Source organism: Sander lucioperca, chromosome 12, assembly GCF_008315115.2.
Source record: "Sander lucioperca isolate FBNREF2018 chromosome 12, SLUC_FBN_1.2, whole genome shotgun sequence".
Taxonomy (NCBI): domain Eukaryota; kingdom Metazoa; phylum Chordata; class Actinopteri; order Perciformes; family Percidae; genus Sander; species Sander lucioperca.
In genome coordinates this window covers 15,422,012-15,446,234 of record NC_050184.1, presented here as the reverse complement: position 1 = coordinate 15,446,234, position 24,223 = coordinate 15,422,012, and the positions used below count along the sequence as shown (strand labels likewise).

Here is a 24,223-nt window from a genome sequence, read left to right as displayed (position 1 = left end):
TTGGCACAGCTACCAGAAGACTTACAACTTTCAGACAGGTTGCTCACGTCACATCTACGTCTTCAAGCTCAGTTGGAGGCTGAGCAGTAACGCTCAGCCATTACCGGAAAATTGCTTCTAATATACTTCACTGGTCTCCGTAGAAAACAACGGCGTCACTTTGTCCACTTCTTTAACTGTCTATGGAGAAAACCTGCGAATATACTGCAAACTCAGACGGTGTACTGAAGGAAAACGAAAATTGAGCGGAAGTACGTAGGAGAGCGGAGCCAGGCTAAGCGTAACGCACGCATAACCCTAAAACAAAAATCTTAAAATGGCCATCATAAGATCATTTCACAACAGTATAATTGCAATTGGCTTTTGAGTTGTTTTCCCTTCACTTAAAGCAGTGGTTCCCAACCTGGGGTCCGGGGACCCCTAAGGGGGGCAGCAAAGATCACAGGGGGGGCGCAAGTCTTTATCTGGTTTGAGGTAAAAAAAAATATATATTTGCACGTTAAAGAAATTATGATAATACACTAGAATATATAATGTATACAAAAGTCTGTATAAAAACTATATATTTTTGTTCTCGCTTAAACTTGTAAGCAGGCTACTTAGTAGGCCAAACCTCCGGGACCTCTTAACCTGGGACCCTTGCTGTCATCAGGTCAGCTGCTAGCTGCTGTCATCCTCGTTTTTCCTGCCGCCACGGCATCACTATTTTATGAATGAAACATGGCGGAGAAACGTAAAAGTGGTGATAACTCCTCTGTATCAAAAAAGAAAGTAAGGGAAAGTTACCTCAACTTTGGTTTCGGAGGGGGGGCTCAGCTTTTCTTAGACATAAGTAGGGGGGGGCGCAAAGGAAAAAAGGTTGGGAACCACTGACTTAAAGCACTTTAAGCTGTATTTATTGTACAAAATGTACTATAAAAATAAATAATTATAGTTCTGTTATTATTTGTAGTAATAGCAGTAGTTGTGGTAGCATTACTTTCTGCATGAATATATTTTCACTTCATATTTCAAGATAGAGGTACAGAGTTGTTGAATGGAGTCGCAACACTAGGAGATTTTATGGAACCAACATGTAGCTTTGCAGTTTGCATCCAATGAACTGGCCCTAACTTCTTTTGAGGTAAATGAAGGCTCCAGCATTTATTGAGAATTAGGGCATTTGACTCTACAGGCAAAAACATTCTTTCATGCACTGGTGATTTTGGGCTATTTGCTTCCATAACATGTCTTCTTTCAGACTAGTGGGAAAAAAACAACCAAAATACACATGTAGGTGTTTATTTTACTACACCTTGTCTTTTTGCGTCGGTAGATTTGTCCTACATTCATCAAAAGTTACCTTCAGATAATGCCTCGTTTACATATATAAACATCAAATTTCAGAAAATATGTGATATAAAAATGTATTGTGTTAATGCAGGTAATCAACTGAAGTTTTAACAGTGATATCTATTGGATAAACATTTTTGCCCTGATAATCTTCTGCCTTTATTTTGATAGGACAGCTAGGTGAGAAAGGGGAGAGAGAGAGAAGGGGAAGACATGCAGTAAATTGTCACAGGTCGGATTTGAACCCTAGGACCTCCGCGTCGAGGCATAAACCTCCAAGTATATGTGCGCCTGCTCTACCCACTGACCCAACCCGGCCACTAAAGGCCGCTTTCTTAAAATAAGTTTTGTTCTCATAGTCTGAGCCGGAAATCTCCATTTCATTAGCAATTACATACACTAAACATTACATTTTCATTCCTATCTATATTCTGAAGGTTTGAACCAAGGGGTTTGTTCATATATCATTCATAGCCGGATCTATAGAACACTGTATTCCTAAAAACATGGCAATTTTTTGTTTTTGGCGGTAGACGTTTAAGAAGTGATACAAAGCTATCCAAAATGTAAAAACCTTTGATAATGTGTTAATATAATGTGTCTAATGTGTTAATATAATAAAACACTTTTTTTCAAATCTAAAAATCTATTTTGGAAATGTATGGAAATTAGTATAAATCTATAAATGCGCGCACGTGTGTGTGTGTGTGTAGAGAGATACACATTTAATTTGAATAAAACTCATTTGCATATCCAAACTTCCAAAAGGAAATCCAAGAAAAAAATGTGCAAAAAATAATTGTCTTAACGTAAGTAATCAACTGGGGAGGTTTCATGGTGATATCTATGACTTAAAGGTTTTACACTATTCACCTCCAATGTCTCCCCTTATGCAATGTTACTGTTATTAAAATTAAAATAATGTGTTTATTTACTTGGTTTAAGTGTTTTGAACTTGCTTAAGCTATGCCTAGAGTGTGTATTTGAGAGCAGCACTCCATTTAAAACAGAATCATCATATCAAAAAACTGATAAGAAACATGGTCTTCATGAATCCTTTTGGAACCACTGGCATTGGTAATAAAGGCAAATAACACCAAACGCCACTAGAGATAAAACAAAGACATTTGTAACAGCTGGAGGAATCCCAAAGGAAGGCTTCAGTGTGAGCAACAACTGAGCCTACCCTGCTAGTATTTCTGTCCAGCCTGTCTCAAGTAAGATGCATGTGGAACACGCATTTGCTCAGCATCATTTTCACGCTGTAGCGGCCAAAGTAGTCATTGTCCATTTGGGTGTTTTTCTTTGTTGAAAGCCCAGCAGGTAGGAGTGTAAAATTCTCAGACGAGGAGAGGATTGTCCAGCACAGCCACGCCCGCTGCTACGCCTCCGTCTGAGTGTTCGGAACTCTTGGTCCTCAGCAGGTGACCCACACACTCATTCATCACCATGTCTTTACCTTGCCTAGAGAGGTGACAGAGATATCGCACATCAAATGTGTCACAGTGCTGAACTGACCTGCATGTGCAAAAGATCAACAGCACACACAGCGCGCCGTTTTGCGGAAAGTAAACTGAAGTCGGCGTTTACGCTTTCGTTTACAAGTTGATGTGCAGTCAGTGGAAGCCAGTGAAATTGGTGAGCAGATGACGACGAGGATGAGGAGAAAGAGAGGCAAATCTTTAATTATGGCTGTTTGTGAAGCAATGGCTGGTGTGGTACATCAGGAGTCGGAGCCGGGAATCTGATGTGGATCTGATTAAGGACCACATATAAAAGTGGCTGAGCAGGTAGTGTACAATGGGTTTATCAAAGCTTGTTGGCGGAAAACAGCTGTTTGCTGGAAAAGACGCTGATGAGAGCGGTGAGAGTGAATCAAAACAGTAAATTTGGGGGCCAGGCAGCTAAACAAAGTGCTGAAAACGCCCAGAATGCTCTGTAGAGCTGAGAAGAGCTGCTGAGTCTCTGTGGGTTTGTCACTAAAAGCAACCTGTTTCACATTACACATACTCGGGTGCACTAGAAATGCTGTTCCTTTATAATATATCGCAATGGTTCTCAAAGTGGGGTCCGGGGACACCCAGAGATCCTTGAGGGGGTTCCAGGGGGTCCCCAGCAAAAAGTGAAAAACATTATTGTCACTATACAGTCCTTCCAGAAAAATGCTGTTTTTTTGTGATTGTTGCGGGCAAAAATCCTTGATTATGCGGCACGTTTGCTTAAAAAATGCGATGGAATATGCGGGAAATTTATGCAATTTTATGCGATGAAATTGCGGGAACTTGCAAAAATTGCGGTTTCATCATGGCTTCATCGCGGGGTTTGCAGCTTTTCGATGATGTTCACGTCGCGTAATTACGTCACTTCATAACGTTCCCATGGCAACAGGGGAAAATGGCTGCTCTTGTGTGAAGTAAACACAACATTTTTCAACTTTCTGCTAAGATATATGTGACTTTTTTGCAACGAAAATGCGGAGATTATGAAATCATTCAAGCCCTGCATATTTTGCGTGGAAATCGGCAATGTATGCGGCGAAAGTGCGGTGTATTTGAAAAAATGCGGCCCCCGCATAAATATGCGGACATTGGCTGATTATGCATTGAATTATGCGATCGCATAATCACGTTTTTCTGGAGGGACTGACTACAATTCCATCCATAAGTAACACAATGACAGAATGTATGACTATTTTGCTCATGGCTTTCATAGACTTTCTGTAATAAAACATCTACAAAGCAAAAATCCTATCCGATGGAAACCCTGGGACAAAAACTTATCAAATGGGGGTCCGTGGTCTAGTTTTTTTTTCATTGTGGGGGTCCTTGATGTCAAAAAGTTTGAGAACCACTGATATATCGCCTCAAACTAAATGATCAGGAAAAACTGGAGCATCACATTAGACCTGGCTGAACTTTGGGATGTTTGGGGGATTTCTTACACTGGCCTGAGGAGCTAATGCTGTAGAGAGGATGAAGCATTACCAAGACCAAGAACCCCTCTCGTTACTTATTGGCAGTGGGTATAAAAATCAAGATAAACTTCATTATTCTACATGCATGCTTTAATAAACGTTGAATTGTACAGCTCTATCTGCTTGCAGTGCGGTTCTGAGATATTGAGCAGCAGATAAAGCTGAAATGAATCAACTCGTCCTAAAGATCCCATCTTCCCATGACACAAAATGCATTCTCTGCCAACGAAATAGGGATTACATACCTGACATATGTTCCAAACACGCCCAGTTCACTGAGACAGTTGCTGATTTTGAGAGGACCGTCTCGTCTCAGCAGGTAGTTCTGTACGGGGTTGGGATGGATTTTATCCATCAGAATATAGGCCATCCTCTCTGTACTCTCCTTCACTCCCTGCAGGACCTGGCAGATCTCTGATCCATAGATGTTGTTACCTAGAAACATGATCACAGATTTCAAAGTAAAAAAGGGTTAGATTTGTGTGATGTCCTGTTATGTTCCTAAACCCCCCCCAACAAAGCACAAGTAGACTTTATATTTCAAAATTAATGTTTTCCATCAGATTGTTTATAGATCTCGACAGTTCCGACTGCACTTGAAGGCAACTGTTTTTCACAGGAGAGAGAGAGAGAGAAAGAAAAGAGATGCGAGACATAGTGAGTGCTTTGTTCTCGCAGGAAACATTCAGCTATTACACAAACTCCCGGGCAGTTCAGTTCTTGTGTTTTTTTACCCTCATAGTGTTTTAAACCTTTCCTGTGGCAGCGATAAAGGCAGTGATATTTCCTGTTTACTGTACGGGATTCTCACACGGCCTCAAACCAGAGCTCAAAACACACCAACAAGTCTGATCGCCGCTTACATGATGGGCCACCGCAGCGTGACGTGGGGTTGCGTTTCTCCAAAAGTTGAGTTGGTCTCAACTTTTTGCCGCAGGCCCGCTGCAGATTTTTGAGTGTCCCCCCCCTGCAGCAACCCCCGCCGCAGCCTAAACGCACTACCCCCATTCAAAATTAATGGAAAGACCTGGGTTTTTGCCGGATCGTCGGACGGCCAACGCAGGATGCGTGAACGCAGCCTTACGCTGGGTTTCCACAGGCAGCTGAAATAACGGCAGAGTGGAGCGATTCATTTCATCACCTATGAGAACAGCGGTACGAGCAAAATCTGCTGATGGCGGCGAAAGTGCCCAGATGCTCACCGCCCTCCCCGCTCTCCCAAAGTTGACTCCGCAAACTTTTGCAGAGCGCTAGCTCGATTAATCGATTAATCGAGTAATCGGATAATTTATTGAAGAGCAATAATGTACAATAGTTTGGTTTAATTTTCGGAAAAAGCTACATTTTTATTGCCTACATTGCTTACAATATCATCTCTCAAAAAGTGCATTTAAGTGCCATATTACATTGTTTTTAAAGAAAATTTTCTGAAATGCAATAACAACCTCAAACTAAGGCATACATTAAACATACATAAACATTACCTTAAGTTGGGCAACTTAACTTTCAGAACTACAAGTTTCAACCTGAGACTGATCTGTATATAGGCCTATATGTATATATAAGTTATACTCAACCTATTTTCATTTATATATTTGATTACAATGCTACACAGCTCTGTTACACTTAAGCTAGTAGATCGTTGATCAGCTGTTTATCCGTGAAGAGAGAGAGAGAGAGAAAATGGTGTGCAACAGTCAGCCGTTTTTCCAAAGGGATAGTCAACAAGTCGGCTCTTTAGATCAGATTGTGGTCACCACAACATATTTTGTTGTCTTTGATTTTGATAGTTGTTGTGTTTGGTGTAGTTTCATCGTTCATACGACTCTGTGATTTACTTTTGTTGGGTCCGCTTCATGGAATGGATGATTAAGTTAGACTCAATGTTTTCTGTTGAGATGCTGAAGCACTGACGTCGTGCTATTATTGTGGTAAGCTAGTTCCATTTTGCAGTAGACACACTGTACATAGTTTTCGTTTGAATTACGTTTGAACGGATTCCAAACTTTGGACACTTTCTGTCGTTTTCTGTCTCTTCTCTTAGCCCCTCACTATTTATGCTCTTTCTTCATTTTGTAATCTGCGCCGTCAGTCTTCGTGGCATGTGTCGCCAGCAGCGTCAGCTTGGCGTGCGACAGTAATAATCATCCGTGTAAAAACACAGTGAGCGATACAATGTTGGTAACATTGATTAAACGAAGCTTCGAGGCAAATCATTTTGCATCGAGGATTTTTAGTAATCGAATTATTCGAGTTACTCGAGGAATCGTTTCAGCCCTATATCCTACCGTGTATACACACATGCTACACGTGAAAACTAAAAGATCGTGATTTTCCTATAGCTTACTTTATGAGACGTCTTTGTATGACTACAAGGATGTTAACAGCTAGCTTGGCAAAAGGTTGTCCAAGCAGCTGGTACTCCTGGTGGGGTTTTATATATATATATATATATATAAGGGCTGTCAAAATAATGCGTTAATTTCGATTAATTAATTTGAGAAAAAATAACGCGTTAAAAAAAATTACGCAGATTAACGCAGATTAATCCATTCCATATTGACGTTTGACCCGGAGCCGTTCTAGCCACCATTGGACTGTAAAATGAAGGAGGGAGACGAGAATGTGCTGCCTGGATCATTAACTGGAACATTTACTTGTAAAAATCTTCTTCCTGACAACCCTGGCTACCGAAATCTGGTGCCACTGATATGTCTGCACTTCTCTCTGGTGCTCTGAAGACGATACAGGCAACACAAACACTGCTGCACGTGACGCTAGTTAACACTATACTTGACAGCAGCTAACGTTAGCCTACCGCTAGCTAGTTAACACTATACTCGACAGCAGCTAACGTTAGCCTACCGCTAGCTAGTTAACACTATACTCGACAGCAGCTAACGTTAGCCTACCGCTGGCTAGTAGCTGGATTAAACACGGTTACAATGCTGACAGCTAGTGATGTTACCCGTGAACCTCCTGCTTCGAGGCATGTATCGAAGAAATGAACCAATTTGGAATGAAGCCTTGTATCGGAGTTTGGTTCGTTTTGTGATAATCACGTGACCAGTAACGTCCGAAGCTTCGTTTCACACCCCCCCACGTGACTGCTTCGAAGTTGAATTGAAAGCGGTTCACTGGGTGCGTCTTTGTGGGTTGTTGCAGTAGAAGAGTCAACAGTCAGGAAAGTTAGTTAATAGAGAGATTATTATAGCGATTATTATAGCCAGTAGAGAGTTTATAGTAGAGAGTTTATTGCAAGTAAGTTTATAGCGAGTAGAAAGTTTATAAAAGAGAGTTTATAGCGAGTAGAAAGTTGCTCTAGTCTAGGCTACGTACTCAATATAATCACAGAAATGTGTGTGCAATGTGTTCTTCATTCATTTCCCTCCCAAATTGATGTATTTGTTTACAAACACAACCCAAAAAACTTTATGGTTTGTTTTTTTTGTGGAGAAGGCAATTACATTTTTACTTATGCAAAGTCCCAAATAGGCTTAGTTATTTATGTCATTATTTATTTATCCATGAATTCATACTAAAAATGTATTCATCTTCGACTCAAAGACAGTCATGGATAATATCTGTGAAACAGTTTGTGACACAATGCTATCCTTAACTTCCACCACTAGATGTCCTCATAGAGTTCTGAAGCTTCGAGTATTGAACCTTTTTTCGATACAATTGGATTGAAGCTTCACTAGTTCAGAAAGCTTCAGTTCGCCATCACTACTGACAGCTAACGCTGAACGGTGTAAAGTTTGACTGTGTTTTACTGTAGAGGACTGTGACTCAACAGCGGGATGTAACAATCTGCAGCTGCCGAGCTGCCATCGGAAAAACAACACAGACGGTGCGTTCAATGAAACTGGTAAACTACACCTTCGTGGTGCATTTGAAGTTATTGTAAATGTCCTTGGTGGTTGTTTTTGTCGTTCAACAGCAATTTACTAGTGAAATAAGTTATTGTTATACATTATTATTAAATCATTTAATTTTGACCATATGGCCTTAGCAATAAACAAGCCGTTCTTTAATGTCACCGACTGTTGTTTAGTACCCTTTGTTTTCTTTCCTTTTTTTACTTTCTTAAAAAGTATTGGTTCAGGCACCGTTAATTATGTATGCGATTAATTTCGATTAATTAATCACAGAGTCTGTAATTAATTAGATTAATTTTTTTAATCGATTGACAGCCCTAATATATATATATATATATATATATATATATATATATATATATATATATATATATATATATATTTGTTTTAGTAGTAGTAGCATTGTAGTAATGTTAGCATTGTAGCAATGACAACTAGCTTGTTGCTAGTAATTTAACATTATTCAAACTAAACACAACTTTTTAAGCAGCAAAGTGTGTGACTGGAGTAGAAAACGTACCAGTACAGTACAGTTGTGTTAGGCCAGATATAAAATCATAGAAAACGTTTATATCAACACCAACAACTCATTGTCTGCAAAACGTGTACACTGTCAGCATCATGTTGTGGTGACACAGTTCCTGTGGAAACCCAGCGTTATGCTCTTCACAGTAGTAACTGTGGTGGTATACGCTACCATGGAGTTATTGACATTTCAAACTCTCCTGGTTTAAGAAATGCTGATCAATGTGGTAGTGGTTTAAGGACTTGCTGCATGGGGAAAATGTATTTTGTAAGATGTTTCTTGCATTGTACCTCCTCCCTCACGCTGAGGCTTCAGAACAAACCGGTCCGGTGCTGCCAACGCCATTGCTACCGTTTTTTCACCCTCTGGTCCCTAAAAGACAACAACAACAACAAAAAGAAATAAAACCAGAAACAGAAAACATGCCAGGACATATTAGCACAGAGCATTACAATGCAAAAATTTCACATTTTCTGTATACCTGTACAGTTTCAGTGCAAAAATGTATACCTAATAGAGCCAAGGACATGTTGTAGGCTAAAGGCTGTTTTACAGTTCTGCGGAGGCTCCACGCAGAGCTTACGTAGCCTACGTAAGTGGCCTGATGTTTATACTTGTGCGCTGGTGTGTGCGTCGAGCCAGCATGTGTGTGTGTGGGGAGTGGATGATAGAGCGAGGGAGAAGTGAGAGAGTGATGGCGATTAGCTTCGGAGCGAGTAGCGACTCTGGAGTCATAGTGAGAGAAACAAAGTGTCTCCACTGTTCTTTCTGACCACGGTGGGAAATCTGGAGCAGGAAAAGTTAACCATCTCCTTGATTTCATGTTGTTTATGGAGAAGGAGAACCAGGAAATGAGTCAGGGGAAATGCAACGCTACCCAGCCACGGCAGAGTGACGTGCGTCGCTGCGACGTGTAGTTACATTTTTCGAGAAGTGCGCGTCAAGCTACGGCGTAGGGTCCGGCGTAGACACAGAGGGGTCTGCGGGGGTAAGCCGTCAATTCGAGGCAGAAGCACAAAACAGCCTTAACGCTTTGGCTACATTGAACGCGTAACGTATGCGGCCCGTTCACGGAAAGTATCTTTCAACTGGCTACACTTGCTGCTCACACACGGCGTAGGATTGTGTGAGTCACAGGCAAGACGGTGAGCTTTGGGATTGTTGTTGTTTCTTCAGTTTTTTGGAGCTGGCAGAGTGCTGTGAAAACGTCAATTTACTGTCAGCTGCTGTCAGAGGACGCAGGTGAGGGAAACAAGAAATAAAAACAGAAAACTCTCAAAATCATATTGCCAATACGGTCATTCACAGTCATTAAGTCGTTTCCTGTATATCAGTAGTTTAATTTAAAAGAAATATAGACACTTTTTGATCCATTTCTGTGTACAAGGGTGTACGTATGTCATCAGAGTCAGTGAGCCAATGAGCATGCAGCATGCTTCTACCAAGATCTAATGATGTTGGTGATCGGCTGTCTAATGTTACACGTCGCAGAGACACGCTGGAAAAACTCGCTACGCACAGAGACAGGGCTCACGTAGTAGGAGCTGGAAAATAAATAAAAATATTTGTGCCTTATGGCACGTTCATGCCACCTCGGAATGACAGGGACCGCCCCCGTGATTACGTTGTTTTTCCGACTACCAGCGTTGACATGGTTAGGATGGTCGGGATGCGTGTTCTTCTTCTTCTGTTATATTGGCGTTTGGCATAACAACTTGTTGCATGACTGCCACCAACTGTTGGCCGTAGCCTAGAGCATCAGGTGTGTGAAAACCTGGTGAAAACATCGAGGCCACAATAATTTGCTGCTGTTTACTTATGTGAGCATACAAACAGCACATCGTCAGGTGTTTGTGTTATCTGCAGGACAACAAACGGGAAAGGACACGGATAAGGTGGTGTTGTTTTTTTTATACATAGGCCTATTTATGAATAATTTGAAACATGTTATGTCTGTGTATGTTTCTCAGCAGAGGCATTTGTCCACAATAAATAAGTTTATTGCCATTGAAATATGTTCAGTGAACCAAATTCGCCTACATCAAACGTCAGTTGTCAACAACGCGTCACCAACTGGGAAACTCTGTTAGCAAAATCTGGCCCGAGTTTCCCACCTCTGATTCCCACAGGAAGGGACGTGAATGATGACGTTTTCACTCGGAAAAACGTTTTTCGTTCGTTTAGGAACCGGTATCAAAGTCACTGTATTGGTATCGGTACCAGTATCAAACATTTCTGAGCGATACACAGCCCTATATGTGAAATAATGTAGTAGTACTTCCCAGCTCCCTGAACATGAGTAAATTCAACGTAAAAACGTGCAACCTTTTTTTTTATTAAACTCCTCAATAAAAACAAAGAAACAACTGTGTAGCATGTGTTATTTTCTCACCATGTCTAGAGTGTAGAGGCCAGCGAACGTTGCTCTGATCTGCTCCACTATTTGGGGCTGGTCGGGGAAGAACTTCTCCAGAACTCCAGGGCTGGCGAGCACCTGCTGGACCTTCTTGGTTCCAGCCAGGTGAGTGCTGATGTCTGGACATTTCACAGCCAGAGAGCGCTCCATCAGAAGACGAGCATCCCAAGTCTACAATTCAAAAAACACTCGTTTTTCTCTCCTTTAGGCAAGAATTCCTACACACCCAGTACATTTAACTAACCAGTGGTTCAGTACAACTGGATTCACACCTGCCTTGATACATTACAATGCAAGGCAATAGTGTGCTCTAATGATACAGTGCAATGCACTTAATCTCTACTTTACACTAGTGCTGAACGATTTGAGGGAAAAAAAATCTAATTGCGATTTTCCTTCCAGATATTGCGATTACGATTTGAGATCATTTATTTTTTTAGCCTACATAGTGCACCTTCTACAATCATGTTAAATGAAATAATAAAAAAGTAAATGAAAGATCCACTGAGAATAGGAGATTTCTGTAAACAGTATGTGATATTTAACTTTATTCCAGCATTTATCTTATGAAAAAACAGTAAATATAATAATGAAATGAGGAATAAAAAATGTTAAATCAAATGTTACACCAAACATTCAACTAAATATTTCACATTTGATTAAGCGCGTTCTTCGCGATAAGCTAATCGCATCCTTTCAAATCACGGTTTTGATTTGAAAACAATTAATTGTTCAGCCCTACTTTACACAAAATTAGCTTAGTGACTATAAAAACATATTTTTTGGAATCACATTTTTGCGTCCATTGCAATTGGTTAGCTAGATATTAGTCTCACTTTGCCAGACCTTCATCCAAAGCGCGCTGGAGGAGGGTCTGGCTACTTCACATAACGTTCTGGGATGGGAGGAAAACATGCTCTGGTTTATTGGCATTTCTTTAAACCAATCACAATCGTCTTGGGCAGTGCTAAACACCGGATAAAAGCTGCGGTGCCGCTGCAAAATAGGCTCGCAAGGAACTTGTTTTGGTGGAACGTGTGGATGTTTAAAAGTTGTTTTAGTCGTGCGACAAAAAACTCAGATTGGACAGATAGTCTAGCTAGCTGTCTGGATTTACCCTGCAGAGATGTGAGAAGAGGTTAACCACAGTCCTCATAAATCCACCGGAGTTTAAAATGCCAACACAAAGGAAGCCCAAGGTAACGGATATCCGACCTAAATGCGAAATCCAGTGGATTTTCTGGCGGCAGCGGAGCAATCCCGGAAGTGGAGCGTCGTGGATATAGACTAGCTAGAAAGCCCAGAAGCACTACATAGTGTCACACGTGTCAGGTTTTCCAACTCAAAAGTGGGTCAACACAACTTGTAGCCTGTGTTCAGACGGACATTGGCACTGTGTGAAAACACACTCTGCTGACATAGCAGCGGTGCTAACGCAGAGGGCTCAGGCAAAATAAATGAAAAGGACAAAAAAGTCTGAATGCAAAGCAACATCATCTGGCAAGGCGCTGCCTCCTGGGAGATTACTTAGTATCACAAATCCTGTACACTACTGTGTAAACCTTGCAATTGTTGTGACAAAAAATGAAATGATTGTTTCCATGTTAACACTATAACAAACTGCTGTGCAGTGTTTTGGCATCCGATAAGCCTTCAGCCTTATGGTTAAGGATAAAGGGTGTTGTATGCTGTACAGATGGTGAAGCCCCCTTTGAGGCAATTTTATGATTAGTGATATTGGGCTACATGAATAAAATGGACTTAAAGGTGCTGTAGGTAGGATTGGGAAGATCCAGGACTTAGCCAAAAAAATTGAACATCAACAACTTCTCAGTCCCTCCCCCCTTTCTGCTAAAGCCCAAAATGTTCTCCTAAGCCCCTCCCCCCACAAGGGAGAATGAATGCGTGTGCATGAGCAGTGATTGACATGCAGTTAGACACCCCATTGGTGCATCTGAACAGGGAGCTGTGGATTTTTGCAAATCTCACTACAGGCTGTAGGTGGTGTCAGAGGAGCTGGATTTTTTTTTTCTTAATTACCTGCTTAATGTAGTTCTACTGGAACATAGGGGCAGTTTCAGCAAATATGACAGAAAGTTAGTTTTATAAGGGTTACCTACTGCACCTTGACTTAAGATACTACAGCTGTACTTCCTGGATCATATTTAATTATCTCGCCTGAACCTGAAACAACACAACTCCACCAACGCCACCACTTCTATTTTAACACTGGACTGTTTTCAGACTGAATGTCCACTTTGAGTATTTAAAGTGCCCATATTATGAAAAAATCACTTTTTCTGGGATTTGGGGTGTTATGTTGTGTCTCTGGTGCTTCCACACACATACAAACTTTGAAAAAAATCCACCCATGCTGTTTAGAGTGAGATACAGTTTCTGAATGTGTCCTGCCTTCAGTCTCTGGGTGAGCTGTTCAAAATCAGCACGGCTTGTGACGTCACAAGCCGAAACGAGCAGGCTAACCGCAACCATTAGCTCGTAGCGTTAGCATGCTAACGCTATGGCTAACGCTAGCATGCTAACGCTAGCATGCTACCTCGCTCTCAATAGCAAAGCACTGCTACAACACACACAAGTTCACCATAATCTACAAAAGAACTACTTACATGTGCACCCTCATTTAGAAGTCTCCCAGCTAATCCTGCCTTGTAACTGACTGAAGTTGTAGAAACAGCCTTTCTTTTACTGTCTATGGAGCTAGCTAGCTGACATGATCTACATCTGAGCTACTGGGCATGTGCAGTGCAATCAAAGATAGTACAGAAGAAGAAGAAGAAAAGAGGTCTCACTCTGTAGCTAAAACAGAGACCAGCTGAAAAGAGGATCTGCAGCAGTGAGAGAGAGTGGTGCAGTACAACAAAAATATGGTGTTTTTTGAAAATTAAACCATGTAAACCTATTCTGGTACAACCTTAAAATACAATTATGAACCTGAAAATGAGCATAATATGGCTGCTTTAATGTTTTCTTTTCTTTTTTTCTTTTTTTTTGGGGGGGGGGGGGGGGGGGGGGGCACATTGAGCAGCAGAGCATAAAGAAGGGGGGCAGGGAACATGTGAGCCTGTGCTGACCACAGTGACAGAAGAATGAGTTAGTGCACTGGACACACGGAAAGCAGAAAGCTGCTAAAAACACAACGAACAATGAAAAAACATGGTTTTAAAGTCTGTTCACCAAGCAGCAGTCAGAATAAAATCCCCCCCTTCCTATACCTTTAACTGAGTTGTGATTTGCTCCCAGCTCTTTTAGCTAGGGATGTACCAATCAAGTTTTTACTCCTGTTCCCAAACAGAGTAATCTGACTATTTGTAGCTCTGGTGAGATATTTATACTGCTCATAATGCAGCTGCACAGTTCACACATCAGGTTTGGCAGGATATGCACGGAAACTGAATAGCTCTGCAATATTAAAATTGCCTGCAAAAACATAACACAATTATGTGATTATTCTTTAAATTATTCTTTAAATCCCAACAAGAGAATTGAGTATTTTGCTACGTAGGACATGAATTGTAAGAATAATGTGTGGCAGCACAGAAGAAGAAAAAAAAGTTGTGACTGTCTCTTTGGAAAACCTACAAGGACTCAACAAAGGTTTCAACTCCTCATGTCCATTCCCAACTAAACTCTTAAAGGTGGTATTGTCTGCATGAAACATCATTTTCTATGCTGACTGCACTTCACATAGTAACTAAAACTAGGAAGACTAGGAATAAAGATTTAAGTGAAGACCTTTTCAGAAATGTAGTTCTCAGGCATGTAGCCATTCCTGAAGTACACCACTGCTACCTCTTGGTCATCACTGAAAAGAGAGTCATATAAATGCACATTAAGTACAACTGATCATAATTATATCATATATTATACCTATGTATAACATAGAGCTTTAATGTATGAATACTACATTGTATAGCATGCAATTATTTAGATTTAACTGACAGAAACTGACTTACACAAATAGCCTCTTGTCCTGATCGAGGGACCCTGTTTTAGTAACATCGTCGAACCGCTTTCTCATTGTGCTTATGTTTCTGAAACACATTGACAGTAGTGTGCTGGTTACAAAAGGCGCCATTTTTCACACCATTCAAAATGCAAAAGGAGGCATTACAAGATAATGCAAACTAAATGAGTTTCAACATACTGTCCTTAGAGCTGGGCAATATATTGATATTATATTGATATCGTGATATGAGACTAGATATCGTCTTAGATTTTGGATATCGTAATATGGCATAAGTGTTGTCTTTTCCTGGTTTTAAAGGCTGCATTACAGTAAAGTTATGTCATTTTCTGAACTTACCAGACTGTTGTAACTGTTCTATTATTTGCCTTTACCCACTTAGTCATTATATCCACATTACTGATGATTATTAATCAAAAATCTCATTGTGTTAATATTTTGTGAAAGCACCAATAGTCAACCCTACAATATCGTTGCGGTATCGATATCGAGGTATTTGGTGAAAAATATCGTGATATTTGATTTTCTCCGAATCGCCCAGCCCTAACTGTACTCTAGTTTATCAGGGTTGTTCTACTAAAATTGCACTACTTTAATATCAAATACAATGTTGGCTAAAGCAAATGGGGAATGGCTTCCTCGGTACTCACGCATACCTCTTCCACAGTTCGTTCTCAATGTATCGTTGATCAAAGATGTTCCTTTGGCCCTCTTCCACCAGGAACATGACGACTGCTCTGTAATGACAACAATTGCTCCTGTAAAACACGCTCACTGCTACCTTTACATTTGGTTACTCTTAATAGTCCACAGATCTTACTGGCAATTGTTTTGATCAACTACTTTCTACCAATAGTAAACACAACTGATTTTACAATACTTAATACATTGCACTCCTAATCAACTCAAAATCAGGCCTTGGAGTTGAATCAGCCTGGTATTATGTGTGATCATCAGTGACATATCAATCAAACAATTAATCGGTCAACTGTATGAGGTACAATCCCAGTGAAATGTTAACACATCTGCTCCTTCAACTTGTGCATGATTCATCATAAAGCAGAATGTGGCCGTCAGATTTGCACACAGAAAAGGAGTCACCCGGTTGGCTGGCACCAGCACTCCAAGTCTCGGCGAAAGGACACCACAGCTCCCGTCATCCTGCTGGAAACCAACAAAGGCCACACAGCTCACCGTGCGATGCCTGCACACTGGCTAGCAGGATGCCTAGCAGAGAAGTCACAGTCGGTGTTTAATTCTTTCACGCTTGCCTTGGTGCCCCCTCTGATTTAGAGACGGAGATGGACGCAGAGATGGTCTTGCTTGTCCACGTACTTGGGTTCATAGCTGATAGCCATCTTCACCTTTAACTTTGTGTTTACTCTGATGTTTACATTTGAAAACTTTGACTGGCCAGGCTAGCAGAGTCAGAAGGAGACTGGGGAGTTGACTTCTCGATCCCGATGAGCGACTCGTAGTCATGAGATGGCAGCAGAGCTGGTCTTGCTAGCTTAAGCTCATCTGCTCCACCTTCCTCTGTGTTTACTCTGATGTTTACACTTGAAAACTCGAGCCAGCTGGCTAGCTAGCCCAGGCTAGCAGAGTTGGCAGGAGATGAGCAGAGTCAACAGGAGAGTGGCAAGTTGATTTCACGATCCTAATGAGCAACTCATTGCCACGTGCCATCACCGTCCAACAGCAAACACATCAAGCACAACTGATATTTGTGAAATGGACAATTTAGCATAAAGTTTGCAAAGCTGAGGGAGAGGCGACCAACTACATAATGCCAATCATATCATTCCAGCAGTAAGGGGTATACCAACATCAGCAGAGATCTTATTCCACTCAAAAGACTTGATCCACCATTAGTTTATGGTATGATGCCGCTGGTATTTAAGTAGCAGAGTTTGCATATTCCACCAGAGGATGTTTTTCCTCTAGACTCTTTGTAAGGGGAATTGGTTTATCCAGCACTTGATGTTAACCCTTGTGTTGTCTTCACCGTCGTCCATGAACTTGTCATTCCTGGTCAAAATTGAAAAATGTGCTTTGTTTGGAACTTTTTCCGACTTTTTTTACGCTTTTCTTATGCTTTTGGCGCTTTTTTAAATGTTTGTATCCCTCTTTTCAACGCTTTTTTTTTTTTAAATTCATGGTCAATAAACCTAATAAAATGACATTATACTTAATTTTTGAGTTTGAAAAAAAGCTGATATGAATTATTTTGACTAATACAATAGTTGAGATCAGAGGATGTTGAGTGAATCAGACTGGTTTATGTCAAAGTTTGGTCGGGTTGCTGTTTTGAAACAATTTAAAAAAATTGCCATGAAATTAAATAAAACCAAAATTCAATGGAAGTCATCAATAATTTTACCTGCGAAGAACATGGATGCGTGAATGTATATGTTGTATGGGTTCCATACAACGTACATGCATGCATCCAAGTTATTTTGGGGCAATTTGGTTGTAAGAAACCCATATTTCTGATATAAAAACTTTTTTGACCTGAGGACAACACAAAGGTTAAGCTAAGTACATTGAACAGTAAGTAAGTAAAGTCAGGACCAGGATCCATTAGGCGAGGACATGTAGTTTTGAAAGGGCTGAGTTCAGTGGATGTACTTCATTCCTACCTCTCTGATCCATAGAGCTCCCAGGCTTTGGCAACAGCCTTGGCCAGACCAGCTGCAGGGTTGTTGTCGAGGATCCGCCGGCTCTCCTCCAGTTGCCCAGCCACCTTAAGGACGTGTCTGTCGAGCGAGATTAATAATACTTATGGCATTGTTAATCACCGCAAATATTTATTTCTGACTGCACTTTTAATCATTTCATGAAAACCAAAAGAACCGATCACATTACTCTGATATTTAATTAAAGCAACAACACACTCTAGATTTCCTAGGCAAAATCTTTTTAACACAGGAAATGTATCTGCCTTAAAGGGTTCAGTAGGTCACTTTTATACTTTTATTTTTGTCATGTCTGCTGCTTTCACTGTATTTCACACACTAGGATCACACATTTTCATCACCAGCTATAATGTAATTATGTATAATTTATTAATCCTGCAAGGGGAAATTACAATGTTTTCACTCTGTTGTTATTACACACAGGCCTGAATTACACACACATACTCAGTACCTATACATGCACTAATGGAGAGATGTGGGGTGATCAGGGTGAGGGAGCTGCCCATGGAAAGGCGCCCCGAGCAGTTGGGGGTTTGGTGCCTTGAGTGCTCAAGAGCACCTTGGCAGTGCCCAGGAGGTGAACTGGCACCTCTCCAGCTACCAGTCCACCACCATACTTTGGTCCGTATGGGGACTTGAACCAACAACCCTCCGGTTCCCAACCCAACTCCCTAGTGACTGAGCTACTGCCACACCCAACGAAAATGTGATCATTAATTTTAGTTGCCCCACTAACCTAATTATTTTCATCACAATTCAACGTACAATATGTACTTTTCTGCTGGAAGGGGGTGTCCGTAGGGGTCTCTCAATCGAAACACAGACTCTTTGATGACGTTGTGAAGTTGCGTGGGATCATGGGAGTTGTTGTCTTCATTGTTCAACAACCAGCATTGCCGAGTCTATAGGTGATATGCCAATGACCGACTTACCGGTGTACATCTGGCGTGCGTGAAGACAGACCTCCGAAACTGGCAGCAAAGGTGTTGATTTCTATCTGCTTCAAAGACGACGAGCCATCATCTCCCTGGTCCAGCATGTAGTCGGACCGATTGAGACCCAACACAATAGACTAGAAAGAAGGCAAAGAATCGCCATTTAGACTTCTTGGATCACTAAAACCTTATGATCAAGGCAGAAATTTAAGCCATTTGTCCCATTATGTTGTTTAGAGCTGAAACAATTAATCGACTAATCGAGGGAGAGAGAATTAATCCCAATCATTTTAATAATTTATTAATTTCTTATAACTTTTCAAGCAAAAGTACCAAACTGTCCCTAGTTTCAGCTTCTCAGTTGGAAGCATTTGCTGGTTTTCTTTGTCTTATGCTATAGTAAATTTTGAATTTTGGGGTTTTGGCAGTTTATCGGACCAAACAAACTAAAGAAATCCCCTTGGGCTTTGGGTTATTGTAAAGGGCATCTTCTCTATTTTCTGACATTTTATAGAGTGCTGAGAGGAAGAGTCCCAAAAACCCAGAAACAAGTTAGTATTTTGCACTTCCAGTTCCCTTGTCTCAAAGTTAATGGTTTTTTGAACGGGTTCTTGGTTAGATGGCTGAAATAAGGACTGTGGTTAACACAAGCTTAGCCTGGCTTATCGGGTGCATGGTGCTGGGATAAAGGAGACGCAGCGGATGTCAGGCCCCTTCCGGCATTCCGCTATCTATTTTGCAAGGGCACCATTGCTGCATCCGGGGATATGCGCCACCAAAGACGATTGTGATTATTTAAAGAAAAACAAACAAGCCAGAGCTTTTTTTCCCCTTAACCCAGAATGGATAAGCAGTGTAGGCAGACACAAGCGTAAGAGATTTTCATGTTTTGTTTTACGACATCAAATACCCCACTTGTGAATTTCTTTAAAAAAGGCGGTTGCTGACAAGTGGCTAAATGAGTCTACAAACGGCATTATGCCAACACGCGAAATCAGTCTTAGGATTAAAGTGGCAACAGAAAAGAAGATTCCCGCAGCTCTTCGTTCAATAAACTGTCTGTACACTTACAACATTCTCAATGCTTCGGTTAACATGTAGGGACCCTCACTATGCTACCGTTGAAGTTTGGTGATATTTTGAGCCTTTTTAGTGGTATAAAATAGTGATTTGTTTTTACTTTCCCTGTGCCCCGAATACTAGCGTTGTAAGCTAACCAGCGGTCCGTACTAGCTTCGTTCAAGCTACAAACACAATCAATTAGCATGAAAACATGTCCCAGAGAACGACAGAGTGGGTACACATCCGTTATTAACCCCTAGGTTCGTTTTGCGCCGGAATTGTCCTTTAAATCAGGAAGATCACCAACTCCTAATAAACTGGTTCATAACTAGTCAACTCTATAAAATGCTATACAATGTCAATCCAAGTAAGTAGATAGGTATGTTCTAGGGGTGGTACGGTTCACAAAATCCACGGTTCGGTTCGTATCACGGTTTTAGGGTCACGGTTTTCGGTTCTGTACGGTTCTTGTTATTTTTTCTTTCAATCTTTAACACTCCAGAAATATACTTCGGCATATGATATATAGTTAAAATTAGCATATTGAATGCATGTTGCACAATACATGCACACAGTGGCAGTTCTATCTATTGTTTTATTTCCGCTGTCATCATAGGTAACATGAAATCAAAATGTTCCCACACACCAGACTATATACGACGCTGGCGCATCCTCCAACTCCGGGCAGCCTTCCTTATCTCTCCCACTTACCATTTCTGCATGTGACGTGACCTGCAGCAGCAGCAGCACTCCACACTCCACCTGAGGAGCGGTCGGCTCAGCGCCTCTCAAAATCTGACGAAAATCTTTTAAACTGACCTTTGTCGATCAAAAAAACAGACAGATTCAGCAACTGTTATGGCCTATTTCTCGCTTAAAATGTTTTCAGAAACACTGTTCGGTGAACTATTTTCGTAAAATACGAGATCGTATTCAGAACGAGACGCCATTAGAGTCTGTTTTGAAATTTGGGAGCAGAAAGAACCACGTGACGCGTTCGTCCAATCAGCTGCCATGTGTTGCCTTCGTCACGCTCATCCCCCTCGTCGTTTCCAGTAAGTATTTTAACATAGGTGTCGAAAGTGGGCACTACGCTACGGCAGTAAGTGGTTAGTGCACATTAACAGTGTACTGACGAACCGTGCGACGCACACACGCTCCGAACCGAGACAAGCGAACCGAGCGGTTCGGATGTTTTTTCATGAACCGTACCACCCCTAGTATGTTCATATCTAAATTCAGATTTAGAGAGCTATTGAATGATCAGCCTTTCTGAAGATGAAGGACCGCTACAGTATCTGACAAGGCCTCCTTTCATGTATTGAAAGTCCAAGGGTAGTTGGTTTATGCAGACTCGTTGTGTCCAATGTGTAATGTGTAATTGCATTGCTGAACATTAAGGCTAAAATACCATAGCAAGACCTTCAGTGTTTAACTGGCTTGGTAAAACAAAAACAAAACAAAAAAAGGTCGTTTGTGGCTAGACGACATACCTGAGACCTTCCTTCTTTTAGGATTTGTTGGTGGATCCTGAAAAGCCTTGCAGTGAAATCATCCACCGCAATGGTGCTATGAACAAAGAATGTCACCCTGTTAAAATCCTGAAACTATTTAATCAAAATGTTACATTAGTTGTCACAGATTCACCCACATAATTGTATAGAAGTATAATATTGGCACGCTATGCTGCTACTTGAAACTACACAGCATAGCCACATTTCCAAGCTACCGTTTGCCATAATTATTACTGGCTCATATCCTACCTAGCCAGAGCCTCTTCCAGAAAGTCTGGATCCTGGCTGATCTTGTCTACCAGTGTATTGTAGTGTGTTTGCACTGCCAGGGCCTGGAAGAACACAGCCTTAGGCACAGGTGTGGGGAAGAGTGTGAATGGAGCGTACGTCACCAACTGAAAAACAAGTTGTAAAATATAAGAAAAGAATGCTGACTTCAAAAAACTATTCATCACAAAACACAAGCACTAGACATGGCATGTGAGGAATGAAAACAAGCACTTGGGCTATGAATTCCTGTAACTACAAACACAGGCTTAATAAAGCTCTGTGCCAAATCCTGTACCCCAAAGCGGAACAAATTCCTAACATGACTTCACATTGAACAGGGCAGTTTTAATGGCTTAAAAGCCCACTGATATGAAATAATGTCCTCTCTTACTTTACTGGCTGTGGCTCACCTTGTCACATCACACAAATACATGTTCAGATCTAGTTGCTATAGAAATTGATGAAATTGATTTATTTTTCCAATGCAGTTCACTTGAATGAAAATTGAAAATAAAGAAAGGGAGAGCTGGTTTGATAACTATTGTAACTAATTTTAAACTCCGGTGGATTTATGAGGACTATGGTTAACTGCTCCTCAGATCTCTGCAGGGTAAATTCAGACAGCTAGCTAGAATATCTGTCCAATCTGAGTTTTCTGTTGCACGACTAAAACAATTTTTGAACGTACACGTTCCACCAAAACAAGTTCCTTCCCGAGGCTATTTTGCAGCGCTTAGCATCGCCCATTGTGACGATTGTGATTGGTTTAAAGAAATGCCAATGAACCAGAGCACGTTTTTCTCCCATCCTGGTGTTGCAACGAAATCTGTGACCCGTCGTGATCTGTGTCCCTCCTGTTAAAAGCGTAGTGCCCCCCTCCGTGGTTAAGGTTAGGGACAAGGGTTGGGTTCAGGTTGAGGTAGGCGGACACCTGTCTCGATGGGTCACAGATTTGTGTAACACCGGAATGCTGTGTGGACTCGCCAGACCTTCCTCTGCAGCGCCGTGTAGGAAGGTCTGGCAATGCCAGACTATGTTAAGTATAATATTATCATAGTCCGCGCAGGCCAACTAAATGTCTCGGTTTTCACTTCCTACCTCTGATGAGTTGGGGGTCTCGTGGATCCTCATTAGAACCCCCTGCAGAAGTGCTGCATCTTTTGCCACATCCGCCAAGTCTTTTATCAGTGTAGTATTACTCATTATCTTATCTGGTATCCCCTGGGCCATTCTGATTCACCTGCGATATGAAAAAAACAGTCAATGTAACTGGTAAAACAGTACAAGAGTAATGTTACACTCTAAAGGAAAAAAAAATTACCCTAAAGTTGTGTATTTCACTACTGATGTGAACATATAACATCCCAGAACATAAGGGACGTAACTTTAAATGTTGTTTAGCACTTGTGAGGTTACCTTTCTGTTTTGGATTACAGAATATGTCAGTAAATAAACCTGCATACTCGTTTAAATATACCTGTTAAAAACTAAAGGGACAATACTACAACTAGGTTAATTCTGCTACAAACATACATATCAAGAATAACAATGTTTGTTGTTGCAATGTACCAGCCTGTAGCATATTTAGCACGTTAGTTTACCAAAATGCTTTACATAAAGACTGAAAAAACTATAACAAAATATGCACGCATTAAAAATAAGAGGTCAGAGATTATCCCAGTCGAAGTCTAATTTTTCTGATTATTCCGACAACACTTAAATGCAGCAAGAATCACACGAAAATCAGTAAGTTAACAAAATAGCAAACCGTGCATAAAGTTGCTTCTTGTGTAATACTTGTGTTATAGGTCCGTCAGTGTATGCTAACACAACAACACGTGTAGCTTACTTACCTAATGTTAACTGGGGTTTAAATTAAAACCAGGAAGCCAAAGTTGCGTACGTTGAACACCGTCGGATAACGTTAGTGGCTGGTAACGCTAGTTGTAAATAGTTAGCAATGTACCTTTATGGTCCTGCTCGACAGGTACAATGTATACGTTAGGTCTGTGTTGACCGTATATTGCCTTTGGAGGTACACTATCCTTTGTAACGCTACAAATAATGTCGTTGAAATAACCGCTGTAATGTATGGGACTCAGATGTACGCTAGCCAGTAGCCACCGCTGATTGGTCGGTGGGGGGACTGACAGAACTACTAGCTTCTCTACAGCCAATCAGTGTCAAAAGCGTCACCAAAATGATTAAAGACTGATCTAGCACTGAACTGACTCAAAATGCTGACTGAAGAATGAGACAGCACTTTGTCAGATCACGTTAGGAAAGGGAATTTTTACGGTAGTTAATGTGTGTGGCTCATAAATAAAACAACGTGAAAACAATGAACGGAAATGTGACAATGTATATCTGGCAAAATGTTTATAAAAAATAACAGTAGGCACTAGGACAGCTTACAGACATCTAAAAACAGACATCTCTAGGTTTGTTCTAATCAAGTATCTTGAAGAAAGGGTTTAGAGTGTTTTTTTTCCCCACTTGATACAAACCTTCCCCAATAATGGATTACATGCAGAAAGGTGGAATTCCAAGACAAAGAACAACGAAGAGGTGGTTCACTGTAACTATAACATTGTGAGAAAGTATTTATTAGTAGTTAGATAACACCAACTAG

The 24,223-nt window shown here is 41.0% G+C and overlaps 1 protein-coding gene across 2 annotated transcripts; it reads right to left on the bottom strand.

The window, feature by feature from the left end:
• Positions 1-2,142: 2,142 nt before the first annotated feature.
• On the bottom strand, positions 2,143-23,728 carry gss (glutathione synthetase). 2 transcript variants are annotated; one of them, XM_031286700.2, is made up of 13 exons: positions 23,445-23,728; positions 22,690-22,831; positions 21,571-21,716; positions 21,301-21,376; positions 18,743-18,882; positions 17,754-17,870; positions 15,771-15,851; positions 15,104-15,181; positions 14,883-14,952; positions 11,106-11,300; positions 9,004-9,085; positions 4,552-4,741; positions 2,143-2,796 (listed from the first exon to the last, which is right to left on the bottom strand). In XM_031286700.2, exons 2-13 carry the CDS (start codon positions 22,819-22,821, stop codon positions 2,673-2,675), a joined length of 1,431 nt encoding a protein of 476 aa, XP_031142560.1. In that variant the 5' UTR covers positions 22,822-22,831; positions 23,445-23,728; the 3' UTR covers positions 2,143-2,672. The 2 variants fall into 2 exon arrangements, with proteins under 2 accessions (XP_031142560.1, XP_031142561.1); XM_031286701.2 differs by having other exon boundaries at positions 23,558-23,726.
• Between the last annotated feature and the right edge of the window lie 495 nt (positions 23,729-24,223).